The 19,072-nt window shown below is 40.0% G+C and overlaps 1 protein-coding gene across 2 annotated transcripts in view; it reads left to right on the top strand.

Moving 5' to 3' along the window:
• RECK (reversion inducing cysteine rich protein with kazal motifs) overlaps positions 1-19,072 on the top strand; it is a 115,850-nt gene that overhangs the window by 12,171 nt on the left and 84,607 nt on the right. For both annotated transcript variants that reach the window (XM_056520738.1, XM_056520740.1), the window contains exon 2: positions 14,846-14,901. In XM_056520738.1, the coding sequence (XP_056376713.1) occupies positions 14,846-14,901 (56 nt within the window). The remainder of the gene's footprint in view (positions 1-14,845; positions 14,902-19,072) is intronic.

Below are 19,072 nucleotides of genomic sequence, written 5' to 3'. Positions count from 1 at the left end.
TGCTTTTCTTTATTACTTCTTAAGAACATACAGTATGGTCTTTTTCACTCTAGAAATGTTGGCAGTATTTCAAAGGTCAATGTGGCAGTTCTTATAAGTATAGTTCTAATATTTGCAAAATGACCAAGACTTTGAGGTACTCGAAAAAGATGTTTCTGTGCTATGGTGTTTAAGGGAAGGGTCACACATTCACAGCATATTTTGCTGCATATTTTCTGCTGCTGATTTTTCTACCCTTTGAAGTCAATTTGTAGGAAAATAAGTAGCAGAAAATATGCAGCAAAGTGCGCTGAGAATGCTGTATGTATGACCCTACCCTCAAACACCTTTGCACAAAAGGTATAAAAGCTGCATTTTACAAATGATTTTTCTGTTACCTACTAAAGACGTAGATAAACCCTTCTCAGGTCTAAGGAGCTAGCTCCTATAAATTAAAAGGGTATTCTGGTGGAAAAAAAAATGTCATAACCACGGCTCCAGAAAGTTAAACAGATTTGTAAATTACTTTTATAAAAAAAAATCATACTCCTACCAGTACTTATCAGCTGCTGAAGTTGAGTTGTTCTTTTCAGTCTGACATCAATGCTCTCTGCTGACACCTCTGTCTGTCTCAGGAACTGTCCAGAGCAGGAAAAAATCCTTATAGCAAACCAATCCTGCTCTGGACAGTTCCCGAGACAGAGGTGTCAGCAGAGAGCACTGTTGTCAGACAGAAAAGAACAACTCAACTTCTGCAGCTGATAAGTTCTGGTAGGATTAAGATTTTTTTTATAGAATTTACAAATTCTGTGTAACTTTCTGGCAACAGTTGTTTCCCACCGGAGTACCCCTTTAAGAGTTTGCATAACACCTGGATAAGGTTTATACCGTACAGTTTTTGTTAATGTTTTTGTTTAGCCAATGCCAGGAGTGGATCCAAAAAAGAGAAGTATAGTTTACATTTCTATTGTATACTTTTTCTTATATTTTCCATTCTTGGCTCTGGCTGAAAGAAGATCATTTCCATGGGCTGGGTTAACAATGCCTGTTAGCTGAAACTTTCTCCAGGAATGTTTCCCCAAAACTCAGATCAGATGTAAATAGGAAAACAAGTGTAAAAAAAAAAAACATTTCTTTCTTCTATGTTAGACCTTAACGGTGTAATCGTAAAATAAACAACAGTTAATAAAAAGACCTTATACTGTTCCCCTCCCCCTAGAAGTTAATGGCAGTTCTTATCACCTCTTAGTCCCTTAATTATCAATAAGGTGCCCTTCCCCTATCCATCCCCTTATTCCCTTATCTGTTTTCTTAAATGATAGTTGATTGCTCCCTTCCCCGACAGTAATCAGAACAGTTGCCTTATCCCTCTTTCATCAATGGACTCACAGACAGGACTCAAGATCTTAAGAGAAAAGACTCAAGTAGCAAATGGATATGCAGGATACAGAGGTGAAGATGACGGAACCGTTTCATGCTGTTGCGCTTCCATTCGTCAACAGTGATTCCCTCTGTATAATCACAGCAGTCCTTGCCCCTTCTTCCCCAAAGCTAGTCACAACTGTCTTACTTACCCATACAACCAAATGGTACACAGTAGGATGCAAAACAGGTCAATAGAAGAGTAGTAGGTGTTAAAATGCATTGCTCCCTTTGTTATTCACTGCTGCTTTGAATGGCTTTATCATGTGCTACCAGCATGTTCTTGTTCTTTTAGAACTACTTAGTTTAATTGGTGTAAATCATGATGTTGATCAGTCTCAATATTGCTCCAATATGGTTTGTTATTAGGACGCTTGTCATGAAAAGAATATGGAAAAAGGGAGACTTGCTATGTAGCATGAAGTAAATGTAACAGCCATGTTATCACCAATGACCTTCAAAAGTTTTAAAATATATATAGTGTTCCCATAAAAACTAATACGACACAGTACATGTAGCCACATTGTTTTTTTTTGTTTTTTTTATCTGATCCCCACAAAAAAAAAAATTAGTTCTACGAAAAAATCCTAAAATCTAGGGTGCGGACATCACAAAATAATAAAATATAACTTTTATTCCTAGCTTACAATAAAATACATAGAAGACCTCTGGGGAGGGGTAAGCCATATCCAGAAAGCTGTAGCACCAGCTTATCCCTTTAAGAACAAGAGATAGAGGGGTTAAAAATCACACCACTCCCAACCCTTCTCTCAACCAACATTATCTGCTGGTGGGGAGTTGGGAGGTAGGTTCAGAGTCAACTGAACCTATCAGCGGCAGCGGGGTTGGCCAGATTTTTTTTTATTTGACTGTGCTAGAGGGGCTGTGAAGTATGCATTGTTCATAATATAGTGTCTTTACCTGTGTTTGATGGTGGTCTTGCAATTCTTATGTGATCTTTGCCCCAGTGTTTATTTTAAGCAGCATACAAAATCAGGTTTCCCAGGTTGCACTGCAGCCCGAGATATTACATCACTAGTCTGGTGATGAAAGGGAGCCTGTCTGCTTCAATGGGTGGAGCAACCACTGAGTTGGAGATCATTCTGCAGGGAATTGTAGTTTTGCAACAACTGAAGGTACCTGGTAAGGAAATACTGGTCTATTGTGTACAGCACAGCATGGTAGGGAGCTCAGGTGTGTTTCAATGGGTGGGGTGGCTGATGTGTGGGAGGGAGAAAAGTGACCTCACACTTACAAACAAGGGATCCTGGGACATGTAGTTGGAGGAAGGGAACTCCAACAGAAAATAGCCATTTCACAAAAAGATGGTTGACTCAAAACACATAAACAGGAGAATCCAGCAGCACACTTCTAGCACAAAGATACAGATAAAAATGAAATGCTATATTGCTACAATGCAAAAAATGAAAAATGAAAAAATTGAGGTGCTCTGCCCACCATTTGGTGGCCAAATAGTTTGGACCATCCCACCGCGATAAGGTGACCTCATTGGGACAGACCCTACACTGTGAATATGCCGCTGTGCATTCAGTTACCAGGCTTGTAAGGTCTGGAACATCCAGCACCTTATAAAGATGGGTGGGGTGCAGGAGCCAACATGGAGGTAGCCACTCCCCCATATGTATAACACAAAAAAAGGATAAGTTGGCCAGCACATACTGATACCAAACTACTGCATGGACCTGGCGTACAGGTGCACGCTGCTAGGCTAAATATACATAAACAGGAGAATACAGCAGCACACTGCTAGCACAAAGATACAGATACAACATGAAATGCTGTATTGCTACAATGCAAAAAATGAAAAATAAAAAAATTGAGGTGCTTTGCTCACCATTTGGCGGCCAAATAGTTTGGACCATCCCACCACGATAAGGTGACCTCATTGGGATGGACCCTACACTGTGAATAGGCCTCTGTGCAGTCAGTTACCAGGCTTGTAAGGTCTGGAACATTCAGCAAACCACCTCAAATATTTCATTTTTTGCATTGTAGCAATATAGCATTTCATGTTTTATCTATATCTTTGTGCTAGCAGTGTGCTGCCGTATTCTCCTGTTTATGTATATTTAGCCTAGCACCGTGCTCCTGTACGCCAGGTCCATGCAGTAGTTTGGTATCAGTATGTGCTGGCCAACTTATCCTTTTTTGACTCAAAACACAGCCATTTAGCCCCAAGACAAGCACGGATCATTCCTAAGCATGTCCATTACTGTCTGGCAGGTAAGTATCAAAGCCACCTTATAGTGGATAACCCCTTTAAAAACCTGCCAGATACACACTGTGAATGACAAATAATTCGGAAAATTGCTCTTTTATAATCTCTAAGATATGGACAGCTGTAAGGAAGGACCTTTGGTCATGGTGCTGATAGCTGATGTAGCTGGGTCACATGGTTTTTCCACCTCTGCTAAATTTTATGATTACCTATCCTGATATATTATATACACAGTGCCCTTTTTCTTTCTTTTTTTTCGATCTTTGGACAACTTTGTCAGAATTCGCAGACAACTAGAACATAAAGTAAAAAGTAAAAAATAAATGATAAAGATTTGATAACTATATAGGCTCTAAATCCCAATAACCTGAACAGAGCACTGGCCATACAGAGGCTTCCATTAATATATGCAGTAAATTTCGCTTACTAAGTCGATCTTATGAAAATAATCACATGGAACTCCTTTCCACTGTAGCAGTTTTCTTTTTTGTATCTCTTTATCTCCACACCTTCTAACCATAACATTTTATTTTTCTGTTGACATTGCTATAAGAGAGATTATTGTATTGTTGAACAATCGGTACTTTTCAATGACGCTATAAATTTTATAATATAATGTATTTCGAAAGAAAAAAAATAAGTATGGTGTGAAATAAAATAAAAAATGCAAATAGTTGTAGGGGAGGGATCAACATGCAGGAATAATAACTTGTTATCCTCATTCTGTGGGTCAGTATGACCTTGAAATAACAAATGTATGCTTTTGTTTCCTTTTTTATCTATGGAATGGTGTAAGGGGTCTCCTTTTTTTTATTTTTTATGGTAAGCTTTCGTTTTTATTGATACCATATTGGAGAACATTAGCCCCTTTGGCTTTCTAATCCATGTTTTTTGGGATGTAAGGTAACAATTCTGGCAATGGGTAGTTACTGTTTTCCTGTTATGGCATTCAATGTGTGAGATAAATAATGTTATATTTTCTTTATATACAACAGCGAAGATTGAGTATATATGTCGGCACTGCCCCTCCTACTAGCTCAATGGTGCAGCGATCACATAAACACAGTCTGTCTGAATGGGCATATGTGGTAATGGCAGCTGTTGTGCTAAGTAAATCCAGCTTAATCACAATCTATATACAGTATTTATATTTTCAATAGTTGTAGACATTTTAGTATGTAGTAATACCCGTTATGTTAATTTTTGTTAGATTTTTCTTTTATAAAAAAAAGAAAAAAAAAAGAGGTTTCCATTTTTGTGTGTGTATATATATATATATATATATATATATATATATATATATATATATATGTGTGTGTATTTAATTTATTTAACATTTTTTAAAGCTGTTTTACAATATTTTTTTAGTGGACTTGGGCACATGAACATGCAATTGCTTGCAGTGTACTTTCAAATAGCTGATTTCCTTTTAGGAGAAATAACATGGCTTCCTTCACAATGCCCCCATGCTGAAGTGACAACTAGAGGGCAGAAACGACTGGCACTTAATTACATAGATGCCACATTTGCTGTTGACCATGGCTTCTAAGGCGATAAACAGACAGGATAAGAATTATTTTTAATCCCAGCTGCTAATGGCAAATGCAGAGGGCCGCTAGCACCCACTGAAACATGGGTTACAGTTTACGAGGCAAATTGCAGGGGATTATGGGTGAGCAGCATTATGTCGGTATGATGCACATCCTGCCTACATGTTTGTATCTTGATTTATACATTGCTAGCAGTAGTATAGCTCTAAGTTTGTAAAAAGGGAAAAACACCTTAAAGTCCCCTATTTTACAGATTGCCTATTAACTTAAAGCGGTACTCTGGGGAAAAACTATTTTTTTTAACTCAACTGGTACCAGAAAGTTAAAGAAAATCTGTCACCAGTGTCACCTGCACTAACCTGTCAGTACCGAAAGGTAGTGCAGGTGACACTGATGAGAACGGTACCCACCTTGTCCCGTTCCATGCAGTCATTCTCCGGTAATCTTCTCCGGTATCTTCAGCTCCAGGCCCGGCATGGAGCATGGGCAGAGCTTAGTGACGTCACCGATGCTTTTCTCTGCTGGGCCCCGCTGCTAGCAGACAGCAGCGGTGATGTCACTAAGCTCCGCCCATGCTCCAAGCTGGGCCCGGAGCTGAAGATACCGGAGAAGATTACCAGAGAACGACTGCATGGAATGGGACAAGGTAAGTACCGTTGTCATCAGTGTCACCTGCACTACCTGTAGGTACTTACAGGTTAGTGCAGGTGACACTGGTTAAAGATTTCCTTTAAACAGATTTGTAAATTACTTCTATTGAAACATCTTAACCCTTCCAGTACTTATCAGCTGATGTATGCTCCACAGGAAGTTCTTTTCTTTTTAAATTTATTTTCTGTCTGACCACTGTGCTCTCTGCTGACGCCTCTCTCTGTCTCAGGAACTGACCAGAGCAAGATAGGTTTGCTGTGGAGTTTTGCTCCTGCTCTTGACAGTTCCTGAGACAGACAGAGGTGTCTGTAGAGAGTATTGTGGTCAGACAGAAAAGAAATTAAAAAAAAGAAAAGAACTTCCTGTGGAACATACAGCAGCTGATAAGTACTGGAAGGGTTAAGATTTTTAAAAAGAAGTAATTTACAAATCTGTTTAACGTTCTGGCACCAGTGGATTTAAAAAAAGTAGTTTTTTTTTTTTTTAACCGGAGTACCCCTTTTAAGGTTGGTTGACAACCCTTTACAGAGCTCATGGTGGGCTGTGTATGCTTGTATAGAGAAGAATGTCTGTCTGTCCTGCAGACAGGCTGCCTTGAAGTCATCGTGCTATTTTTATATAATTATTATATGGGTGGACAAAATACTGTACACATCAGGAGCCACCTTTTTATTTTTTTAATCGTCTGCTATGAATAGTTGACCGGAAAAGAAAATTAACAAAATTAGGAGTAAGCGGCAAATATTTAAGCTCATTGGCTTTCAGGATCCTGGAATTTGTCCATTTATTCTATTATTATGAATACAGATGCAAATTTTGAGGTTTACATTTACATGTGTGACAGGGTGTTTTTAGTAATACTGCTATTTTCTAAATAGCAATTTCTTCTTACAATCTGCTCATACTGCCCATATGGAATTGTGGTACCTATTAGATGTTTTGTCCACATTTAATATTTTTTGTGTAATGGAAACATTTAAAAAAATACTGTAATAAGGGAAGGAGATAGAACAGGCGGGGGCGAACAAATCACTGTGAGGACCTATAAGTAGGCAATCCATACATTGTTATATAGATTAGCAGATTAAGTTGTGTCTGCTTACAGTTCTTCCATTCTTTTGACATACAGTATCTCTGCACACCGCTTGGACAACGTTGGTGGTTGAGTATTTTTTTTCTACTTCCTGGAAATTATATTTCTAGCTGGCAGCAATAAAAGTCGTAACATGATGAAGCAGAGTCATTTTGGAATGCCGTACCTGTAATATTGGTAAATGTGAAGACTACCTTGTAGCAAAAGGTCTCTATTGGGTCATCTTTACCTGGTCTCGACCACTACCCCAATAGAAATCCAAAGTTTTTGGGAATATATTCTATGCAATGTCACAGGATTTCTAGGCCATCCTCTCAATAATTTGTAGTTCATTTCCTGGGCACAGGACAATGAATTTGGTCCATCAGTCACTTAGAATGTACAACCCAGTTCCGCGCCCCAGCTCCACATAAAGGCACGAAGGGACTCTATAAGGGATGTTAGTTACTTGTGAGGGTGATGTGATAAGGCCCTCAAAGGAAAGTAAGGAATGCAGCAAATTAGCTTCCACAAAATGTTTTAGGTGGATATATTTAAAGGTATCTAGTTGGCATGCAAGCAGGATCAGGGAGTATACTTTCATAAGCTTTTAAGATGGCACCCTTAAAGGGGTACTCCGCCCCTAGACATCTTATCCCCTATCCGAAGGATAGGGGATAAGATGTCTGATTGCAGGGGTCCCGCTGCTGGGGACCCCCGCAATCTCTCCTTCAGCACCCCTGTTTCTCAGCTGAGGAACGCTCTGTGGCTGATGACAGGCGATGCAGGGGACGGAGTATCGTGACATCAGGACTCCGCCCTGTCGGGGTCAATAACTCAGTTATGAATTATGGTCAACAAAAATATGAAAAATATTATGACCGTTATGAATTGCCTAAAATATACAAACAATGCAATTCCCCATATCTGGGCCTGACTATTTTCCCAGATATGAGTTCTTTGAAGTAGTGGGAGAAGTAGCTTTTGCAATATAATAAAATAATAACCCAGTTATTATAAAAATTATATATACATTTATTGGTTACAATTGATTAATATTAAAGAGTAATAAAAACAGTTCATAATGTAAATGAAATTATATAAAGAATATCAATGACGTCATGTCAGATATAAACCAATGATATATTAGGAAGTTATTCAATAATATTAAGCTTAGTCACAGAAGTATGTTAGTTCAGATATCAGTATATTACTTTGTGTAGAGATCATCACATTACATCAGGGGTCCTCAAACTACGGCCCGCGGGCCATGTGCGGCCCGCCGAGGACATTTATATGGCCCGCCGGGTGTTTTTGCCGCCACCGCTGCCAAAGGACATCCCGTGTCCTGAAAGATGTTTTCGGGACACAGGGATGCCCCTGTTAACTCTCTGTGGTCACTGACGTCCCGTGCGTGCGCCCATAGCAATGGAGCACGGAGCAGCGAGCAGGACGTGCCTTGGCCAGCTTTGTAAGTGTTACCAGCGGCACGTCAGTGAGGCAGTACGCAGGCATGCAGCCTCCAGCCATACACTGTATGGCTGGAGGCTGTATGTCTGTGGGGGAACATACTGCCAGCCTAATGTGGGGAACTACAACCTAATGTCGGGGGAACTATACTGCCAACCTAATGTGGGGGAACTACAACCAAATGAGCGGTGAACTATACTGCCAACCTAATGTGGGGGGAACTATACTGCCAACCTAATGTGGGGGAACTATACTGCCAACCTAATGTGGGAGGAACTATACTGCCAACCTAATGTGGGGGAACTACAACCAAATGAGGGGGGAACTATACTGCCAACCTAATGTGGGGGGAACTACACTGCCAACCTAATGTTCCAAATGCTGAGCAGCGGAGTAACCCTTTAAGGTCTGGGCTTTGACTGGGCCATTTTAGGACATTAGCATTCTTTCATCTAAACTATTCCATTATAGCTCTGGCTGTATGTTTATGATCAGTGGGGGAGATTCATCAAAACTTGTGTAGATGAAGAGTGGTGAAGTTGCTGCACCACTCTCCCTCTACACAGGTTTTGATAAATCATTGCCCTGTTGAAATACGATCCTCCATTCTCATGGTTGCTCGTGGCAAACTCCAAACAGGATTTCTTGTGGCTCACTTTCAACAACAGCTTTCTTCTTGCCTTTCTTCCAAATTGTTGTATTGACAGACTCTCCCATGTTATGCTGGGTTCACACTACGTTTTCTCCCATAGGGGAGCGCATACGGCAGGGGGGAGCTAAAACCTCGCACTCCCGTATGCCTTCGTATGCGCTCCCGTGTGTCATTCATTTCAATGAGCCAGCCGGAGTGAAATGTTCGGTCCGGTCGGCTCATTTTTGCGCCGTATGCGCTTTTACGACCGGACCTCAAACCGTGGTTGACCACAGTTTTAGGTCCGGGGGAAAAGCGCATACGGCGCAAAAATGAGCCGACTGGACCGAACGTTTCACTCCGGCTGGCTCATTGAAATGAATGACACACGGGAGCGCATACGAAGGCATACGGGAGCGCGAGGTTTTAGCTCCCCCCTGCCGTATGCGCTCCCGTATGGGAGAAAACGTAGTGTGAACCCAGCCTTAGCTGGTGATGGTTGCAGCTCCTCCAGAGTTACCATGAGCATGTTGGTTGCTTCTGTCATTAAAGGTGTACTCCGGCAAAAAACTTTTTTTTTTAATAAATCAACTGGTGCCAGAAAGTTAAAAAATCTTAATCCTTCCTGTACTTATTAGCTGCTGAATACTACAGCGGAAATTATTTTCTTTTTGAAACACAGAGCTGTCTGCTGACATCACGAGCACAGTGCTCTCTGCTGACATCTCTGTCCATTTTAAGAACTGTCCAGAACAGCATATGTTTGCTATGGGGATTTCCTTTTACTCTGGACAGTTCCTAAAATGGACAGAGATGTCAGCAGAGAGCACTGTGCTCGTGAAGTCAGCAGACAGCTCTGTGTTTCAAACGGAAAAGAATTTCCACTGTAGTACTCAGCAGCTAATAAGTACAGGAAGGATTAATTGACAAATCTGTTTAACTTTCTGGCACCAGTTGATAAAAAAAAAAAAAAAAAGTTTTTCACCGGAGTACCCCTTTAATTTTCTTCTTGTCCGTGTTGACGGCCTTGTTTTTCTAAGCTTGTGGTTGTGCCGTATTCCTTTCATTTTCTGATGATGGATTTTATGGTGCTAAATGAGATGTTCAAAGCTTGGGATATTTTTTTTTCTTTCTTTATAACCAAACCCTACTTTGCACTTTTCCACAACTTTATCCCTAACCTGTTTGGTGATCCCATTGTCTTCATGCTGCTGTTTATAAAGTAATGCTCTCTAACAAACTCTGAGACTTTCACAGAACAGGTGTATTTGTACTGAGATCAATTGAAGACAGGTGGACCCTTTTTTTTACTAATTATGTGACATGTGAAGGCAGTTGGTCACACCAGATCTGTGTTAGGGGTTTCACAGTAAATGGGATGAATACATATGCACTCAACACTTTTCAGATTTTATTTTTATTTATTACATATATATACCGTAGCTATATATATATATATATATATATATATATATATATATATATATGCAAAGCACTGTATATTTTTATTCTTTTTTCTCTGTAACAAGCTGTATTATTATCATCCTGAAGAAAAAGAAAAAAAAAAACTACCACATCATCACTAAAACCAACATGAAACCCAAACCTCCACCTGAAATGTTGCACTACTTTATCAAAACCATTATTGCTTTTCTTTAGCATATTTTAACTTCTTTCTTCTGTGTAGGTGTTAAAGGTTTTTTTTTTTTTTTTATCAACTGGTGCCAGAAAGTTAAACAGATCTGTAAATTACTTGTATAAAAAATCTTAATCCTTCCAGTACTTATTAGCTGCTTAATTCTACAGAGGAAATTCTTTTCTTTTTGGAACACAGTGCTCTCTGCTGAATCACGAGCACAGTGCTCTCTCCATTTTATTAACTGTCCAGAGCAGCATATGTTTGCTATGGGAATTTTCTCCTACTCTGGACAGTACTTAAAATGGACAGAGATGTCAGCAGAGAGCACTGTGCTGGTGATGTCAGCAGAGAGCACTGTGTTCCAAAAAGAAAATAATTTCCTCTGTAGTATTCAGCAACAGCAGCATTTTTAATAGAAGTAAATTACAAATCTGTTTAACTTTCCGCCAACAGTTGATAAAAAAAAAAGTTTTCCACCGGGGTACCCCTTTAACCCATTAAGGACCAAGCCCATTTTGGCCTTAAGGACCAGACCAATTTTACTTTTGCATTTTCGTTTTTTCCTCCTCGCCTTCTAAAAATCATAACTCTCTTATATTTCCATCCACAGACCCATATGAGGGCTTGTTTTTTGCATCACCAATTGTACTTTGTAATGACATCACTTATTTTACCATAGAATGTACGGCACAACCAAACAAATATTATTTGTGTGGGAAAATTGAAAAGAAAAATGCAATTTAGCAAATTTTGGAAGGTTTTGTTTTCACGCTGTACACTTCCCAGTAAAAATGACGTTTTCTTTATTCTGTGGGCCAATACGATTAAAATGATACCAATGATATATGCTTTTCTATAATTGTACAGCTTAAAAAAAAATCTCAAACCATTTTAACAAAATTAGTATGTTTGAAATTGCCCTATTTTGACCACCTATAACTTTCTAATTTTTCCGTATATGGGGCGATATGAGGGCTCATTTTTTGCGCCATGATCTGTAGTTTTTATCAGTATCACTTTTGCTTAGGTTTTACTTTTTTATTCATTTTTTTTATTCATTTTTTTTGGAATAAAATGTGACAAAAAAGCTGAAATTTTGGACATTTTAAATTTTTTTACGTTTACGCCGTTCACCGTACGGGATAATTAACAATATATTTTAATAGTTCATACTTTTATTTTTTTTACGCTTTTTTGGGGGTAAAATGGGGAAAACGGACGTTTTACTTTTTATTGGGGAGGGGATTTTTCCAATTTTTTTCCTTTTTTTAATTGTACATTTTTTTTTATTTTTTATTTTTTACACTTTTTATGTCCCCATAGGGGACTATTCATTGCAATCAGTTGATTGTTAATACTGTGCAGTGCTATGTATGGGACACAGCACTGCTCAGTATTATTGGTCATCTTCTGCTCTGGTCTGCTCAATCTCAGACCAGAACAGAAGACCCCGGGAAACGGCCGGAGCAAGGTGAGGGGACCTCCGGCTGCCATGCTGGATGATCGGATCACCGCGGCAGCGCTGCGGGCGATCCGATCATCCATTCAAACTACCGCAATGCCGCAGATGCCGTGATCTGTATTGATCACGGCATCTGAGGGGTTAATGGCGGATATCCGCCATTACTGGCGGGTCCCTGGCTGCTGATATCAGCCCGGACCTGCCGGGCATGACGCGAGCACCGCTCTGGTACTCGCGATCGTGTCGGCGCGTAAATGTACATCATGGTGCGCTAAGTACCATGTCACCATGACGTACATTTACGTCCGTTGTCGTTAAGGGGTTAATGGTTTTCTGTATAAAATCTTGATACAATGATCAGATTCCTTATAGCTCTTTCACAAGCAATGACTCCTGGTTTCGTTCATTAGTTTTTCAGTTGTAATAGTGTGCATTTTGTATCGTCAAGCGTATTACTTTTCATTTTCTATCCTGATGATTTGACATCCTTCTTAATATACCTGTATGATTTATGAGTTTTTTCGATTGTCTCACTTGACAATAGTCAGCTTGGGACCATGCTTTACCAAGTCCACAGCTTTTTAAATTCAGAATAATTAGTATTTGTAGTATATATTTTAAAAAGGGTGATTCCACATTCTTTTTCTCAACATTGAGGGATTCTGTGAGCTTGTATGTTGCTTATAAAAATTTATGTATTTAGAAGCTAGAATGTTCATCTATTAAATAAACATTGTTTTCTGTGATTTGTGTATTTGTTAAGAAGTAAAATAGACAATGAACATCCTCTCATTACGGTAAGGCCATCATTTGCTTGTACATATTATTTTTATTGGTGCACCTGTACTACTACTTCCCTCAAGTTGGCCTACTATTCTTTTTAAATATTTTTAATGGGCTTATGTGTTAGAGAAAACATTTGCAAATCATTTTAAGACAACATAAATCACATTTTAACTTCAAAGCTATCTTGTTACTTTATCTTCTGGACATATAATTCTCTACATCACACAGAACATCTGTGGTCCATGTGACCTCCACATTTTTTCTTATGTCGGCTAGTTGGCTCTCTGTGTGTTTTTCCTTTGAAATTTTCATTTCAAATATTTTAACAACATATTTGGAGTGCTGACATTTTCAGAGTTTATCTTCGGAGTTGGAGTGGATCTGCCACATAGACATGATTTCATGTTTGATTTAGACTTGGGTGTGGTTCTGAGCTAAATGTTTTAATCTGGATTTATAGTTTTGTATCCAAGCAGAGCAAGTGTGAGCTGCTGCCAAAGGCAACAGAAAATGATACAATGTAAAGTGTAACTTTACAAAAAGCACCCTAAAACAAGTGCCATTCTTTTCTTTACTTTTTTTATGTCTATGTTGATTTATTAGATAATGGAGTACTCCACTGAAATGTCGTCTTTCTCCATTATGTCTGGGCTGCAAAAAGAAAAATATTAAACTTGAACTCACTTTCCGTCGCTCCCCTGGTGTTCCCGGTACACTGAGCATATCGCCGGACACAGTGATGTCCAGCCACGGCCGGTGGTATACTGAGCGGCAATGTCATGTAACGGGCCCGGACCCAGCCTTCTTTTATTGTATGTTGAGTTGTAGGTATTTGTGAAAGTCTTTATAAGGTACCCCTCAATATTAAACTAATACTTCAAAGAAAGATAGTTGATCAATTTAAAAAAAGTCTTTAATAAGGATAGTGTCAGATTGCGGGGGGGGTCCAACCGCTGGGATCTCCCGCATTGTGCCCCGGCTCTCTGCATGAAAAGAGCCATGGTGGCCACCACACGAAGCTGTGGCCGAATGGTCCCCTCTCTGCAGCTCAATGGGAGAACTGGAGATACCTAGGTGCAGTGTTCCGGCTCTCCTATAGAGATGCATTGAGGAGGAGAGTCAGGGTCCTGGTCGGGAGATTGTGGGGGGTCCCACGTTCAGACCCCCTGCGATCTGATACTTATCCCCTATGCTTAGGATAGGGGATAAATTTTTATATCCTGGAGTACTCTATTAACACACCAGGATGTACATTTATGTCCAGTACATGAAGGGAGTGCAGTAACTGTGCTCTCTTCATGCACTGTGGGACCTAGTCCTGTATATGGAAAAATTAGATAGTTATAGGTGACCAAAATAGGATAATTTTAAATGTAATTATTTTGTTTAAAAAAAGGGTACAATAATAGAAAAATTGACCCTCCGATACATATGATTTTTATCATAAAATGTACAGCATTAAAATGAAACTCTCACACATATTTTTTTTTGTTTTGCCGTACATTTTATGGTAAAATATGCGATGTACGGTAATTAGAAAATACAATTGGTTGCCCAAAAAAACAAGTCCTTTTCCTGAAGTGGGAAAAATAAGAGTTATGGAAAAAACTAAAATGCCTCAAGGCCAAGATGGGCTGTGTCCTTAAAGGGCTAAAGGTTTTGGCTTTTTAGTGTAAACTGCTTTAATATTTTATCTGGACAACTTGTTACCAGTATAAATGCACAGTTGTTGACTATTTTAGTGGGTTTCTGTTCCAGTCTATCTCTTAGTTACAGTGGACATAAACACACAAATCTAGCATAAAATTCTGCAACATGCTAAAGATTTTTTCCTTTCCTACTTAGAGGTAAAATGACCAATGTAGACAATGTAGACTTATATTCTGCCTGCATTGTATTATAGTTTTCCTAATTATTTACAATCTTTTCTTTCTCTATCTTTAGCTACATCATGCTGCTTTCAGGCAAAGGAACTAACATGCCGTGAAACCTGTAAGCAGGTAAATATTTCCAAGTGTAACTTGATCATTGTAAAAAATAAGGAAATGACAAATGCTAAAATGGTCACTTTTCTAAACATTGTACACTTCTTTTTACAGTTAAAGCTTTATTTACAACTCTACGAGTTACTTTGGGAAACGTAGGGCAAGTTTGCAAAGAGACACATTATTAGAAGCTTACAAGAAGCTTGGTAGTAAAAACACCCCTAGTGGTGGGATTTTCATTTTTATTTTATTTGAAATTTTAAACAATCATATTTCAAAAGGTCTTTAACCCCTTGACGACCATGGACGTGTATACATGTCTATGTGCCGTTGAGCAGGTATGGCGCAGGCTCCTGACTCGAGACCCCGTCATACTGGCCGCCCCCCTGCTGATTCCTTTTGCTGGGGGGCTGCGTTTATAGCCGACATGCGGCGATCACCGCTGGCGGCTATTAACCCTTTAGATCGCTGCTGTCAAAGCCAGCAGCGGCGTCTAAAGGTACCTTTAACTGCTCCCTGATGGTCCAGTGTGTTTTTAAACTTTTTTTAAAACTTTTTTACTTACAGCTACCTCAGAAGCGGATCGCAATCCCCAACCCCCCCCCGCACGATCGCGCAGGGTGGGGGGTTTGATCAACTTCTGAGGTGGCCGTAAAGCTTAAAAAAAGTTTAAAAACACACAAACATTAACCCCTTCCTTATTAAAAGTTTAAATCACCCCCTTTTTCCCAAATTCCAATTTTTGTAAATTTTCTGTCATTACAAGGTACAATTGTTTGTGCAAAAAATAAGCCCTCATATGAGTCTGTAGGTGCAAAATTAAAAGCATTATGATTATAAGAAGGTGATTAGAAAAAAATGAAAGCGCAAAAATGGAAAAACCCTTGGTCCTTAAGGGGTTCATTTTCACCAGTAACTGCTTAATAATAAAATTGTTTTGGATCTGACATTGCCCATTTAGGAATGTCCATGTACTTAATTCCATTCAGCCTTCCTTTAAGGGTATATATACACTTAAAGGGGTATTCCAGGCAAAACCTTTTTTAATATATATCAACTGGCTCTGGAAAGTTAAACAGATTTGTAAATTACTTCTATTAAAAAATCTTAATCCTTCCAATAGTTATTAGCTTCTGAAGTTTTCTGTCTAACTGCTCAATGATGATGTCACGTCCCGGGAGCTGTGCATGATGGGAGAATATCCCCATAGGAACTGCACAGCTCCCGGGACGTGAGTCATCAGAGAGCAGTTAGACAGAAAACAACAACTCAACTTCAGAAGCTAATAACTATTGGAAGGATTAAGATTTTTAATAGAAGTAATTTACAAATCTGTTTAACTTTCCGGAGCCAGTTGATATATATAAAAAATAGTTTGGGCCTGGAATACCCCTTTAAGAATCTCTGCCTGAGGTTAGTCTGGGTCGGAGATTCCGTCTCAGTGGCCTCTGATGAAATCCTTCAGCGATAGGACTGTGCGGACCTGCACCGTCACCATTTATGGCAATGCAGTCAACACTTCATTCTGCTGAAAGAATGAACATGTTCTATCTGCTATCTGCAGAGGACAGGAATAGGAAACATGGGCCAATCAGTAAACCCATCAGAGTATCCACAGTTAGTGTTACCCTTTCCTTACTTTGCTGCTGCTATTTCTTTCATGTATGCTCACAAAGCACCTTAAAGTCTGCACAATAATTGTTTAGGCCTTGTGCGGACTCCACTAGGTTGCTCAATCCCAGCAAGAGAGATCTAAGAGAAAACACAAATCATTAAGTAGGAAATGCTTGTGTGACTGGGCATTGCATAAAACTTAACCTTTAATAGATCTCTAATAAAGTCCACCATTGATAAAGTGTGTTATCCTAAACCATTAAAATTCCCTGCTCCCTATCCCTCCTATATACTGCTCCCTATACCCCCTATATACAGCTTCTTACCTCACCTGGAGTGTATCCCTATCTCCCCTATATGCTGTTCCCTATGATCTCCCAACTCACACATGCATTGGGTTCTATACCTTACCCCCCTATACTTTTCTTATTACATCCTTCCACGGTGCATGTATGCAGGACATTTCAGGACCTGATAATGTCATTGCAGGTCCTTAAAGCACAACTGTCATGAGGATTGGGGCATATAACCTAACCACAGTGTGTGTATGGTGTGTAAAATATGTCTGCAGCCTTGCTTTTATCCCTCTTATTACGGCTTTTATTAGCTCAAAAAGACCTGATAGGTGTGCACAAGGGTTCGCTATGCCTTGCAGCCGCCACGCCTATCCCCTTTACACCAGCGCTGGGACCACTGTGTAATTAACACACAGGTCCCAGTGCATGCGCCCCTTATCTTTCATATGTAAGCGCCAACATTTCTTTGCAGAGCGTGAGCGCTCACTTCAACTGTCTGGAGCCTCTGTGCGCCTTCTCCTCCCGCCTTCTATGCCTTACTTCTCCCGTGCTGGAAACGTGCTCACTCTCTGCCTCCAGTATTGCTCGGGCGCACGGAGGTGTCAGAAAGAGCGCTCGCTCTGTAAAGAAATGTCGGTCATCGCTTACATATGAAAGATAAGGGGTGCATGTGCTGGGACCTGTGTGTCAATCACACAGCAGTCCCAGCGCTGGTGTACAGGGGATAGGTGTGGCGGCCGAGGGGCATAGCAAACCCCAGCCACGCCTATCCGACTGTCAGTAGCTACATATAAAAATGGTTTTGAGCTAATAAAAGCTGTAATAAGAGGTATAAAAGCAAGGCTGCAGACATATTTTACACACCATACACACACTGTGGTAAGGGGATATGCACAAACCTCATGACAGTTGTGCTTTAAAGGTCCAGAGGGTTTGTGCTGCTCTATGAGCTCTGTCGGCTTTTCTGGGCAGAATGCAATAACAGGCCTGTCAATAGGGCATAAAAGGGCAAGTGCAGAAAAAGGGCAGGGGCTTAAGCCCCCTTTTATGTCAGTATGTGCATGTCCCTGGAGCTATGGTCCTGCCTTTGGAAATGCAAAAAATTTGAAATAACTGTGCACCATGGAAGAGACTCTCAGTAGCTCAATAGCAACAATGAGAGCAAAATCGTCTTGTCACCACTCTGAAGAGTCAATCTAACAAAACCATGTAGGATTTTGAAAAGCTTTTGAAACAGGTACGCTTTATAAAATAAGCAGCTGGCCTTATAGGAAAACTGTAGTGGTATATAACTTATCCCCTATCCAAATGATAGGGGATAACATAGATCGTGGGGGTTCCGACCGCTGGGACCCCCCATGTGATCTCTTGTACGGGGCCTCGGCAGTCCGCATGAAGAGAGTGTTTCGTCCGAACATGATGCATTGGCTGACTCGCCCCTCCTTGCATCTCTATGGCATTAATAGGGGGGGGGATGTGTCAACCGCTGCGTCATGCTGGGGACGGACATGCCCCCTTTTTGCCCACTGCCGGGTGCCTGTACAAGAGATCGCGAGGGACCCCAGCGTTCAGACCCCCGTTATCTATAACTTATCCCCTATCTGAAGAATAGGGGATAAGTTAATACCACTACAGTTTTCCTTTAAGAAAAAGAATACAAAGATACTGGTATTATTGTAAAATGTTGTTGAAATATAACAGGTTAAACTTGATTGCCTAGCTATGACTGTGATTATGTGTAACATTATCTGTAAGATTCATTTTATGCCTAAATAAAAGACTAGATTGAAAAGTTGACATACAGAATACTTCATTAAAATTGATTTGTTAAACTTCAAATGACTTCCAAGGAAGAACATTTTGAAATAAGAAAACATTCATGCCAAACTTTCACATTCAGTGAATGACTGACTGTTTTTTAAGATAAAAGCTTTCTGCATTTTGTAATCTGCAAGTGTTTATTTTATTAACAACAAAAAGTTAAGTTTTGCTTATGACTTTTATATCCTCTCATCAATCCATTGTTTATCATCCTTTTTTTCCGCTCTTCATTGGGGGACACCTTACTGATGGGTATATGCTCTTGCCACTAAGAGGCGATGACAATAGGAAAAAAAGTCAGCTCCTCCCTGGCAGGATATACCCGCCCACTGGAAGTGAGTTAACCAGTTTTAGCTAGTGTCAGTAGGAGGCAAGACACAGGTCTGGCTATGGCAGCCTGGCGTGATGCAGCGTGGCCTTATGCTGGCTGAAGATTTCAGGGTGCGTATGAGAAG

The sequence above is a fragment of the Hyla sarda genome, chromosome 5 (genome assembly GCF_029499605.1).
Source record: "Hyla sarda isolate aHylSar1 chromosome 5, aHylSar1.hap1, whole genome shotgun sequence".
Taxonomy (NCBI): Eukaryota; Metazoa; Chordata; class Amphibia; order Anura; family Hylidae; genus Hyla; species Hyla sarda.
This window is presented reverse-complemented; position numbering and strand designations above follow the sequence as displayed.